Source organism: Chiloscyllium plagiosum, unplaced genomic scaffold (genome assembly GCF_037043375.1).
Source record: "Chiloscyllium plagiosum isolate Xiang-an unplaced genomic scaffold, Cpla_swu_hap1 HiC_scaffold_25, whole genome shotgun sequence".
Taxonomy (NCBI): Eukaryota; Metazoa; Chordata; class Chondrichthyes; order Orectolobiformes; family Hemiscylliidae; genus Chiloscyllium; species Chiloscyllium plagiosum.
In genome coordinates, this window is record NW_028270163.1 from 5495930 (window position 1) to 5509537 (window position 13608).

Here is a 13608-nt window from a genome sequence, read left to right on the forward strand (position 1 = left end):
CATCTGATGAAGGTCCCGTTGTAGTTTGAGGCTACCGTCATTGCTGTCCACTACACCACCAAATTTGGTGTCATCTGGAAATTTACTAACCATATCTCCTATGTTCACATCCAAATCATTTATGTAAATGACAAAAAGCAGTGGACCCAGCACCGATATGTGCGGCAAACCGCTGGTCACAGGCCTCCAGTCTGAAAAGTAACCCTCCACCACCAACCAATGTTTCGTATCTTCTAGCCAATTTTGTATCCAAATGGCTGGTTCTCCCTGTATTCCATGTGATCTAACTTTGTTAATCAGTCTACCATGAGGAACCTTGTTGACCACCTTACTGAAGTCCAAATACACAAGCATCCACTGCTCTACCTTTATCAATCCTCTTTGTCACTTCTTCAAAAAAACTCAATCGAGTTAGTGAGGCATGATTTTCCACGCACAAAGTCATGTTGACTATCCCTAATCAGTCCTTGCCTTTCCAAATACATGTACATCCTGTTCCTCAGAATCCCCTCCAACAACTTGCCCACCACCAATGTCAGGCTCACTGGTCTATAGTTCCCTGGCTTTTCTTTACCACCTTTCTTAAATAGTGGCACCACATTAACCAACCACCAGTCTTCTGGCACCTCACTTGTGAGTATCGATGATACAAATATCTTAGGAAGGGGCCCAGCAATCACTTCCCTAGCTTCCCACAGAGTCCAAGGGTACGTCTGATCAGGTCCTGGGGAATTATCCACTTTTATGCATGTTAAGGTGTTCAGCACCCCCTCCTCCGAAATAAGGACAAGATTTAAGATGTCACTGTTTATTTCTCCAAGCTCTCTAGCTTCCATGTCCTTCTCCACAGTAAACCCTGGTGCAAAATATTTGTTTAGTATCTCCTCCATCTCCTGCAGCTCCACACAAAGTCAGCTTTGCTGATTATTGAGGGACCTTACTCTCTTTCATCCTTAATAAATTAATAAAATCTCTTTGGATTCTCCTTAGCCCTATTTGTCAAAGCTATCTCATATCCCCTTTTTGCCTTCCTGATTTCCCTCTTGAGTATACTCCTACTGCCCTTATATACCTCTAGGGATTCATTCAATCTATCCTGCCTATACCTGACATATGCTTCCTTCATTTTCTGAACCAAACCCTCAATGTCTTTAGTCATCCAGCATTCCCTACACCTACCAGCCTTGCCTTTCAACCGAACAGGAACATACTGTCTCTGGACTCTTGTTATCTCATTTCTGAAGGCTTCCCATTTTCCAACCATTCCTTTACCTCCGAATATCTGGCCCCCAATCAGCTTTTTAAAGTTCTTGCCCAATACCATCAAAATCGGCCTTCCTCCAATTTAGAACTCTAACTTTTAGATCTGGTCTATCCTTTCCCATCATTATTTTAAAACTAATAGAATAATGATCACTGGCCCCAAAGTGCTCCCCCACTGAACACCTCAGTCACTTGCCCTGCCTTACTTCCTAAGAGTAGGTCAAGTTTTGTACCTTTTCTAGTAGGTACATCCATACACTGAATCTAAATATTTTCTTGTACACACTTAACAAATTCCTCTCCATCCAATCCCTTAACACTATGGCAGTCCCAACCTATGTTTGGAAAGTTAATTATCCCTGACCATTATAACCCTATTATTCTTACAGATAATTTAGATTTCCTTACAAATTTGCTTCTCAATTTCCTCTTGACTACTGAGGATCCTATAGAACAATCCCAATAAGGTGATTATCCCTTTCTTATTTCTCAGTTCCATCCAAATAACTTCACTGGACATATTCCCAGGAATATACTCCCTAAGTACAGCTGGAATTTATCCCTAATTAAAAATGCCACTCCTTGCCCATTTCCCCCCCCCCCCCCCCCCACATTTCCTATAACATCTACGCCCTATTGCACCAGCCTCAGACAGATCCATCTTCTCAGTGTCTCCCTCCCCCCCCACTTACAAGTTCAAATCCTCTTAAATAGCTCTAGCAAATCTCCCAGCCAGTATATTAGTCCTCTTCGAATTCAAGTGCAATCTGTTGTTCTTATACACATTCACTTCTACTCCAGCAGAGATTCCAATGATCCAAAAATGTGAACCCTTCTCCCCCGCACTAGATCCTCAGCCATGCATTCATCTGCTCTATCCTCCTATTCCTACTCCCACTAGCACTCGGCACCGGGAGTAATCCCAATATGACTACTCTCAAGAGCCTACTCTTTAAATTCCTGCTTAATTTTGTATATTCTCTCCCCATAATCTCATCCTTTCTCTTCCTATGTCATTGGTTCCAATGTGTACAATGACCTCCTGCTGGTCCCTCTCCCCCTTGAGAATATTCTGCACCCTCAATTGATAAAGTTGATCACTGCGATTAGCCAAGAGCTCCATTAATGATTGTATAATGCAATTTCTACAACTCTGAAGAAGTTTCACATTATTAAGGTAAGATGGTTTGTTTGGCATCCCATCTAGAGCTGATGGCAACAATGTGTAACATCTACAAGTTACCAAAGTTCTTTGAGCAGCACTTTCCAAACCTGTGCCTCAACCATCAAGGAGAACAAGGTGTACAGGAATTCTCACCCTCTGCAAGGTCCCCTCCAAGCCTCCAAAAATCTAGGACTGTCCTATTTAACAGCACTGAGGATGTAACTGGACCACATGGATTGCAGTGGTTCAAGAAGGTGGCTTACCATCACCACCTCAAGGGTAATACCGAATGGGTAACAAATTCTGTCCTTGCCAGTGATGCTGACATCCCTTGAATGAAAAAGAAGAAAAGGATGATAGCAAATTAGATGGACCTTGGTCTTTTCTCATCCAACAGGTCCTATCTTCTCATTTACTCAGAGCAAATGTTTGTGATTGAATATATGTCTTGAGAATCACTGTGGTTTGCTCTCATTTCCTGACTCCTGCAGCACTTCCTCTATCGTGAAGACACCACAAAGTGCCGATGCAGAGAGGGTCGTGTAACATGAACAGGCTGGCTATGGCTGAGCCGTCACATTGTCGAGTGAAGAGAGCCCGTACCCTTGCAGACCCATGACACGGAGGTAAGTTGACTTGGTTCTGCTTGCGTCTCATTTCCTCCAATCTGGAGCAGAAAAGAGGTTTTAAAATGAGGTTTTAAAATGGGGAAGTTGAGGAGTGGCTTTGCAGTGTGTGTGTGCTTTTTTTTTTGTCACCCAGATCCTGTGATGGATCGTTGAAGTGATCCACTAACGTGAAACTAGGTGCATCGAAAAACGTAAGTGTTTGCATCGAACAAAGTTGAGAAGATTGCTCAATGATGAGATAGTAATACAAATTAACGTTGAATCCCTCCTTCTTTCAGTTTCCTAGTGCTTAACTGGGTTGGAAGGAGAGAGAGGAACTAGGTCCAAGGCCTCTGCTGCTGCTGTTCTCAAATCAGTCAGTACTGTAGGGATGGAAGCAGCTATTCATGACTCCTTCTCATCAGCATTCTCCTCTCCCTTGGTGGAAAGAGTTCGCTCGAATCAAAATCCTGGAATTTTCTGCCTTATGCCATTGAGCGATAACTGCCGCTAGTATGGTTATGATCATTTTATGGTGAAAATTTGAGGTGTTTGGCTAGGATTGTCCTGACAATTCAAGACAGACAATAATGATGGTCTTGCCACATCCTGAAAACATTTCTCTAAAGCTCCAGCCAGTTGTTCCTGGAGTAAATTCCAATCCTTGGAGGGTAGTTCCGAAATCCCACTTACAGCTCACAACAGAGGAGTTTTATATATTCCTCCCTCTCTCAGAGGACACTGAGTCTTCCGTCCATGTGAAGGCAGTTCTCCCTTGGAGCAGTGGTCAGCAGTGTACTGTCTCAGGTGGAGTGAACAGAATATCTGACTTTAAGGCCGTGTTGGATGTGGCGAGAGGAACTTGCAATCAGTCTGAGTTTCGGTGAATCATATGACTCAGTATGAAGGGGCTGGCTGTCGCTCAGCTAGTCACAATTACAAGCTTGTGAGCTCATGTTCTGTTGTAGAGCTTTGAGCACGTCATCTCATCTGATGCTGTAATGTGATATACAGAGGGAGTGTGGCACTGTTGAAGGAGCTTATCTTTTAGATGAGACATTAAACCAAGTCCCATTTGCCCTTTCAGTGGACATAAAAGATCCCACTGCATTTGTTCAGAGCAGATGAGTTCTCCCTGGGGTTCGGGCCTAAACTGCCATCCATAAAGATTACCTGGTCATCATCATTTTGTTGTTTGTGGAATCTTTCTTAGTGGCTGCTGTTTTACTGACATAACAGTGACTATATTTCAACAAAAAAAGTACTTAATTGACAAAATTGCGCCACAATGGGTTGAGTGACCTCCTTCTGTGCACTGCATTAGGAAGTGGATGTGTTTGTGAAAGGTGCTATATAAATTGAAGTTCTGTTTCTCTGTGTGATAGTGATGGTAATTCAGTACCACACTGCCCCACGGTCATCCCCTGGATACTGGAGGCCAGCCAGCCCTGATTACTGATTGAGCTGGAAAGGTTGAATATCATTGGAGTTTGGCAATCTTCCAATGGTACTCCAAACAAGTGTTCAAACTGAATAAAAACAAAGTGCTGGAAAACATTCAACAGGTCTGGCAGCCCTGGTGAAGGGAGAAACAGAGTTTACGTTTTTGAGTCCAGTATGACTCTCCAAAACTGGAAGCCAGAAAATAACAGAAATGATGGTCCTGGTGAATAAATACTTGCTGACTACCCGTGTTGTTGGAGCTGCACATGGTTCAACAGGATCCCATACATTCAATGACATTCCCAACCTGTATCTCTGGATTATTGTCAGTGTGTATATATGGGGAGAGTGCGCACACCCAAAGGAAACATGATTTGGAGGAGCCAGTGTTGGAGTGGAGTGTATAAAGTTAAAAATCACACAACACCAGGTTGTAGTCCAACAGGTTTATTTGGAAGTATGAGCTTTCGGAGCGCTGCTCCTTCATCAGGTGGTTGTGGTAAGAAAGCTAGCCTAAGCTGGGTGATTAGGGTGTTAAAGGTCCATCAGGTTCACCAATGCCATCCTGATTGATCTACATTTGAATGTAGACCTGCAGCAATGTAAAGTAAGAGTCACACACACCACCCAATGAAGAAACAGCGCTCCGAAAGCTAGTGCTTTCAAATAAACCTGTTGGACTATAACCTGGTGTTGTGTGATTTTTAACTGTGAAGAAAACAGAATTTCTGCTTCTTTTGGTTTGGAGAGTATACATAGTCAAATGGAGACTTTGTATTACAGCCAGACCAAAGAGAAAGTTGCTAAACTAGTTAGCAAATATTAGTTGGAGTGTTTTGTAATAGAAGCCTCTAAACTAAAGCAATATTTATGGGAGCAGGTACAGGATGGAGGAAGAGGGGTGAGAAAGACACTAAAAAGTTTTCATACAAATACTTTATGAAGATAATAAAGAAAGTAAAGATGCACTTGTCTCATGTTGGCACTGCCTGTTTAGATTGCTTACAGCAGCCCTCAGTGCTTGTTGAATTTTGACACCATGCAAATCAAACAAAGCATGACCAACCCTTGCAAACAAATCTCTCCCCGAGGGAAGGACAGACTTGCTGATGCTGGTTGATCACACTGGAATCTTTCAAAACCTACCTGCATTTGGGTTTTACTGCACTTATTTTCCCAGCACTTTACCATCGAGAGGGTGCATTCACCAGAGGGACGTTATAGACAGTTCTCAGGCTTCAGGTGAGAATTGATGGAACGATGTTTTCATTGGGAGATGATCAGGAAGAGGCACCAGCCAAACAGGTCAGGAAGGCGTGGATATTGCAGATGTGATTGATTAATGAATTTATCTAGTGTTGTAATTTTAAAAGTTAAAATCATGTGACACAGGCAGCACTGGCTTGCCAGCATTTATCGTATATCCATAATTGCCCAGAGAGCAGTTAACGGTCAATCACATTGAGGGATATGGGTCAAAAAACAGCAAATGAGATGAGTTTAGTTTGGGAACCTGGGTGGCATGGATGTGTTGGACCAAAGGATCTGTTTCTGTGTTGTTTGGCTCTATTACTCTTCATTGCTGCGGGTCTACATTTAAATGTAAATCAATCAGGATGGAGTAGGGCATTAGTGAACCTGATGGACTTTTAACAACCTGATCACCCATCTTAGGCTAACTTTCTTATTCCAGGTTTTTACTGAATTCAAATTTCACCATCTGCCCTGGTGAGATTTGAACCCTTTTCCCCAGAAGATTTGGATTACTAGTCTAGTGACATTACCACTGTCTCCTGGATATCGATTATAAGATTGAACCAACTTTCTGGGGGTTTATGGACTGGAGTGTCTCCTTCTCTCTTTCCCCAGGCTCGGTACAATTGCAAAAAAAGAAGTGTGTCTGTTCTGGTGAAACCTGGAACACTCATTCTCTTTGTCTCTCCCCAGGTGCTGCCTGAGTTGATGAGTGTTTTCTGTTTTAGTTTCAGATCAGACTTCCAGGAACAGAGATTAATGACATGTCCACTGAAACTTTGTTTATAAAGAATTAGATAAACATCTGACTGAGAAAATAGGATTGAGGTTTTTATAAAGGAACATAAATCTAAGAAATACAAAAGTTTCAGTATTGGGAATTACAAATGGTCAGTGTATCAAGACGGTAATGATTGAAGGAACGACATGCATCTTTAGAGCACCTTTTAACACGTCCCAAAACGTACACCTAATGTAGAAAACTTAGCAGCTCATTCATGCAAAGCAAGCTCTGACAAAGAGTAACTTCCGAGTGACCAGGTAATCTAACAAACCACTTAGCTCAAAGACAAACTACAGATCTTCGAGTTTAGTAAAAACCATGAATATAGATCACATTTTGCCATGACTTCAGCAACTCAGGTATTCCTATAAAGTGTAACGGTCAAGAGATGCAGTGTGATTTCTTCAATGAAGGGATCCACTGAGCTGTCCCCACAATATAGAGATCCCCTGAGATCTCTCTATGATTAAGGGATCCAGTCTGAGCAACCAGTGTAAGGTAGGAAATGTGGCAGGCAACGTGACCAAAGCACCATGACCACGAACAGAATGATAATAACATGGAAATACATGAAATTTCTTTGAAATAGTATTATTGGGTCATTGTAGCGATCTGTGGGGAGACTGGATCTCAGTTTGAAATAGTATTATTGGGTCTTTGTAGCGATCTGAGGGGAGATTGGGTCTGAGTTTGAAATAGTATTATTGGGTCATTGCAGTGACCTGAGGGGGAGACTGGGTGTCGGTTTTAAGCCTCATTTGACAGAGGGCTTCGCTGCTAATGCAGCAATCCCTCAGCACTGCCTGGTTGTATCAGCCTGCATTACAGACTCAAGGCTCTGGAGTGGCTCTTGAAATTTCGTCCTTTGATTCCAAGAAAAGAGTGCTACTCAACAAATCAAGGTCAACACCATACGATAAAAGATAGTCTCTTTTGGAAATGAATCCATAATAGGTCAGTGTTTTTTGAAGAAGGCAAGAGGACGAGTTGGAATAAGACATTCATGTGTGGGCTATTACTTTGTGTCCCAGTGTCCCACGGGTAACTCGGCTGGTGCTTCTGTGCTTTATCATATCAACACTTTTGCTTGCTTCCTCAGCAGATTACCCCTGGCATGGACCAGCCAAAGAATGACAATGACAATGATAATCCCATTGTTTTGAGAGAGGAAAACAGAAGGAGAAGGCGGAAGATGCGAGCTAACACAACCAGGACCATGCAGTACTATTCACTGGAGCAGCTGGCCATTGAGTTTGTCCTCCCCACACGCAACAAGCTCAACAATGTCCATGAGAAGCTCTCCCTAGAGGTGGCTGGCAATTACACAGTGGAGCAACTGAAAGCCAAGGTTTGGGTGAAAGCTGGTGGCATCAGCGTTTGCCCAGATTTCTACCAGAAGCTCAGCCCTGACCAGTTCAGGTTGATGTACCAGAAGAAGGGTCAGTGGTACGAGATTTATGACAAGCATCAGGTAATCCAAACGTTGGACTGCATCAACTACTGGAAAACACTGCAGAGGAACAACGGTAAGATTCACCTGGCCCAGAAAACGAAAACCTCAAAGGAATCCTTGCAGTTGCAAAACGATTTGAATTACCTGATTGGGTATGATGTCACTGATGTGAGCAATGTACATGACGATGAGTTGGAATTCACCCGGAGGAAGCTGATCACCCCCCAGCTCAATGAGGTAGCCAGCAGGGACCCTCGGCTCTACTCAATGGATCCTTGGATCATTTCGAAGCCTCTGCCTGAATATCTGCTCAATAAGATCTGTAACAATAACATATTCATCGTTATTCACAGGGGGACAACAAGCCTGACGATAAAGGTTTCCATTGACGAGACACCACAAAGCATTCTGAAGAACTTCTTCAAAAAGGTGGCCAACAAGAAGGGTCTGCTGGAAATCTCGGAGAACCACAACGAGGAGCACTTTGTCCTTCGGGTCTGTGGCAGGGAGGATTACATCGTTGGTAACAACCCAATAAAGGATTTCCATTGGGTAAGAAACTGCCTTAAGAATGGCGAGGAAATTCACTTTGTCCTTGACGTACCCCCGGATCCAGCAATGGATGAAGTGCAGAAGGAAGAGTGGCCTCTTGTGGATGATTGCACTGGGGTTACTGGATCCCACCAGCAGTTAACTCTCGAGGGAAGAGATCATGACAAAGTCTTCACCATATCCCTCTGGGACTGTGACAGAAAGTTCCGAGTGAAGATTATTGGCATTGACATTCCAGTGCTCCCACGGAACACGGAACTGACTGTCTTTGTTGAAGCGAGTATCTTGCATGGGCAACAGGTGCTGGCCCAGCAAAGGACCCTTACAAAAGCCTTTACAGAGGAAGTGCTATGGAATGTTTGGCTTGAGTTTGACATTAAAGTCAAGGACCTACCCAGAGGGGCACGACTGAATCTTCAGGTTTACTGCGGTAAAGCACCAGTTCAAAGTATGAAGTCTACCTTCCAGTCTCAAGATGACAATGCCTGGGACACCAAGAGCAAGAACCATATGCTGTATTATGTCAACTTGTTGGTGATTGATCATCGATCACTCCTCCGACAAGGGGAGTATGTACTGCACATGTGGAAAATTCCTGATAAAGGTGAAGAACAAGGGACAATTGAGGCTGACAAGCTGACGTCGGCGACCAACCCTGACAAGCAGAACTCCATGGCTATCTGCATCCTCCTGGACAGATACAATTACCCAATCGCTCTCCCACGAAGTTGTCAGAGTCAGGACGCTGAGCTGGAGAGGGCGGGCCACGAGATGCACAGTCAGCTCCGCAAGCAGTTCGAAGAGATCATCAGCACTGACCCCCTGAACCCACTGAGCACTGAGGACAAAGAGTTACTTTGGCATTTCAGGCACGAATGCATGAGGCAGCCTAAGGCCTACCCCAAGTTTCTGAGCTCAGTAAAATGGGGGCAGCAGGATGTGGTCCTGAAAACCCAGCAGCTCTTAGACAAACAGGAGATGTGGAACAGCAGTCCCTTGGATGTGGGACTTGCAATGCAGCTTCTGGATTGCCGATTTTCTGATGAGCATGTTCGGGCACTAGCTGTTGAAAAGCTGGAGACATTGGACAATAGTGAGGTGCTGCGATATCTCTTACAATTAGTCCAGGTAAAATAACCTTCCTTTATACATAGCGTGCAATGAAAGTGGAGGTCTGACTGATGAAGAGATTTATGCAAACCTAAACCAATCAGTGCTATGTGAGCAGGTATGAGCTTGGGGTAGATGTAGTGGTCATTGCCAGGGGAAAGGTGCACCCAGGGTTTATCCACCTCATTGTTACCCAGTGTCCTATGTATCCCTGGTGCATTAGCCTGGAACTGAGCTCATTGTTCGTACCCATCAAGATTATCCCATCACAAGCTGTCATACACAATGAATTCCTGATTAATTTCATACTTAAGAAATGAGACTTGAGCAAATGGCAGCACCCTGAGAACAGGTCAGGGAAAAATAAAAGACAATTAAAATGGCTTTGCATATCTCAATTACCAGCAGGTGTTTTACTCATTACATAAGGATAATCTTCTGTTGTCTTTCACCCTCATGTTGGAGACAGGCTTCACAATTTAACCGAAATGGGAATTTAACTGAGGCCAGTTGCTGTCAGACTGCCATTGAACAAGAATGTAAAGAATAATACACAGGCACAAAGGAAGATTTTTGTTACTGTTACACTGGATAGTGGCATTGTTGGCAACACCAGCATTATTGCTCATTACTTATGCCCTCCAACTGAAAGGCTTTCTCAGATATTTTAGAAGGCACTTGCGAGTCCACCACAATGGGTCTGGAGTCACAAATAGGCCAGGTCAGGAAAGCATGGCAGATTTTCTCCTTGAAGAATATTAGGAGACCAAATGTTTCCAGCAGTGAATGATATTTCTTGGTCACCATTACAGAGGCTAGCTTCATCATCCAGGTTTTTATTAATTGAGTTGAAATTCTACCAGTTGCCTGATATTTTCCTCGGACTCTGGATTACCCAGTCTAGCAACACCTCCACTGTGCCAGTATCTGTCCTTGGGATTGAGAAAACAAAACCAACTCAGTATAACATTCCACATTGTCTGTAGGAATGGCTCTGATCTTCTAGTTGCTTACCATCTCATTAACCCCCCTTTGCTGTCAAACTAACATTCCCATCCTGGCCCTGATATAGGATTCCAATGAAGCATTCGCCTGTTGGACTCAGTATTGATTTCACAACTTCAGAGTATAACTTCCATTTTTTCTTGTATTCCTCATTCCACTCTGGCTGTTTCTTGTTTACGTCCCATTGGCCTTGCTCTCAGCAGAGCGGACCCATTTTCTCCTAACATTTGCAACTATTTTCCATCTTTATCTCTCCTTCACCATCTCCAGCAGTCCTTTCGGTATCCACACAAACTATTAAACTAGCTCCTCCTCCACCTCCATCAACAACATAAAAGTTTTCATTCTGAAAAAATGTCATTGGGCTAAAAATGTTAACCTTGCCTCTCTCTCTACAGATGCTACCACACTTGCTGAGATTTTCCAGCGGATTCTGTTTTTATTTCAGACCCTCACGTTTATGCACACTCTGATATACACCAACACCCTCACTGGATTACGCTCCCTGATATACCTCAATGCCATCACTATATCACACACTCTCATATAAACCTAAACCCTCACTATAGCACACACTCGCATATACACCCACACTCTCACTATGTCATACACTCCCATATAAACCCATACCCTCACTATATCACTCTCAAATACACCCACACTCTCACTATATCACACACATTCATATAAACCCACACCCTTACTTTATCACACACTGCTATAAAAACACATACCCTCACTATATCTCACACTCTGATAAAGCTCACATCCACAGGATAGAGGTAAACTCCAATGTTTGTTTGTTTTCTTGATATATAAAGAACTGAACTGTGTTTGTGACTGTGTGTATATAAAGATATTTTCAATGAATAAAGTATATTTTGAATATACTTTACATATCCTACATCCTCTGTATTTCACACTTTCTGACATACCCCACATCCATACATTTACACACTCCCTGATGTGCCCCACATCCACACTATAACACACTCTGATATCACTATAACAACACTCTGATATACCCACACAGAGGCTACAATATACTGCCTACATTCTCGTACACTCTCACTATAACATACAGTCTGTTATAAACCCACATCCTCACTGTAACATACACTCTGTTATAAACCCACAGCTTCACTCTATGTTCTAATATACCCCACACCCTCACTGTAACAAACTCTCTGGAATAGCCCATCACAGCCTTCATTAACTAGTGTTCTATGCCCAAGAATCTTCATCTGCTTTACCAATGACTTCCGTCCATCATAAGATCAGAGGTGAGGATGCTTGATGACGATTACATGATGTTCAACACCAGTCTCGACTCCTCAGACACTGAAGCAGTCTGTGTTCAATGCAACAAAATCTGGACAATATCCAGGCTTAGGTTGACAAGTAGCAAGTAACATTGGGCCACATAAATGCCAGGCAATGATTGTCTCCACAAAGAGACAATCTAACCACCGCCACTTGACATTCAATGGTGTTATCATCAGTGAATCCCCCACTATCAACATCCTTGGGATTACCATTGACCAGAAACTCAACTGAACTTACCACATAAACAGTGGCTACAAGTGCAGGTCAGAGGATAGGAATACTGCAGCAATTAATTCATCTCCTGGCACCTCGAAGCCTGTCCACCATCTACAAGGCATAAATCAGGAATATGATGAACACTCCCCACTTGCACCAATAAAGCTCAAGAAACTTGACACTATCCAGGACAAAACAGACAAATTGATTGGCACCACATCTGCAAGCATCCACTCCTTCCACCAATGATGCTCAGTATCACCAGTGTGTACTAACAAGATGCACTGCAGTAATTCACCAAAGATCCTTATACAACACTTTCCACTCCTCCAACCACTTCCATCAAAAAGAACATTAGAAGATACATGGGAAGTATTCCTTCCTAGCCACTCACCATCCTGACTTGAAAATATATTTTCTTTTATTTATTTGTGGGATGTGGGTGTTGCTTGCTGGGTCAGCATTTATTGCCTGTCTGTAGTAGCCTTTGAGAAGGTGGTTTGAGAATGCCATTGAGATTGGAATTTCAGCATTTTGACCTATCAACAGTGAAGGAAGGCCAATATATATCCTTCACTATAACACATTTTCTCATATACCCCACCACCTATTTCACATTCCCTGATATATTCCACACCCTCACCTTTTGGTATACCCTTCAATCTCACTGTAACACCCAATCTGATATAGTGAGGCTGTGGAGTATATCAGATTGTGTGTTACAGCAAGGGTGTAGGATATAACACACTCCTGAATATACCATATTTCTTCACTATAACATACACCCTAATATACTCCATCCTCATTAAAACATACACTCTGATATACCCCACACCTGCGCTGCAACACACACTCTGGTATACTCTACACCCATACTTTAGTACGCCCTCTGATATATCCTACATCCTCACTATAACACACACTCTCACATACCATATAACCTCAATATTTCACATTCCCTGATAAACCCCATACCCAGACTGTAACACACTCCAATATAATCCGCACCATCACTGTATCTTACACACTGATATACCCCACAATCTCACTACAACACACAATCCAATTTAGTCCACACCCACAATAACATACACTCCCTGATAAACCTCACATATTCAGTCTAACACACTCTCTCATATATCCCACACTATCAGTATTTCACATTCTCTGATAAATCCCTCTCCCTCACCCTAACATAATCAATATATCTTACTCTCACTATAACACACTCCTTGTTGTACCCCACACCCACACTGTACAACACTCCCTAATATACCTCACATTCTCACTGTTATACACTCCCTAAAATACCCTAAACTCTCACTATAAGACAATTCTTGTTCTATACCAACACTTTCACTGCAACACACTCCCTTATGCACACCACACTCTCAATATAACACATTGTCCAATATACACCAGAACCTCA

General features: G+C 42.9%; 1 protein-coding gene across 3 annotated transcripts in view; it reads left to right on the plus strand.

Annotated features, from left to right (window-relative positions):
* The first annotated feature begins 1962 nt into the window (after positions 1-1962).
* Positions 1963-13608, plus strand: part of pik3cg (phosphatidylinositol-4,5-bisphosphate 3-kinase, catalytic subunit gamma) — a 40682-nt gene continuing 29036 nt past the window's right edge. Inside the window, exons 1-2 of one of the 3 annotated variants that reach the window (XM_043714329.2) lie at positions 1963-3054; positions 7620-9650. In XM_043714329.2, coding sequence (XP_043570264.1) covers positions 7632-9650 — 2019 coding nt within the window. In that variant the 5' untranslated portion in view covers positions 1963-3054; positions 7620-7631. Of the gene's footprint in view, positions 3055-5624; positions 5722-7616; positions 9651-13608 lie in introns of those variants that run through there. The other 2 variants (XM_043714328.2, XM_088000425.1) reach the window with 2 other exon arrangements.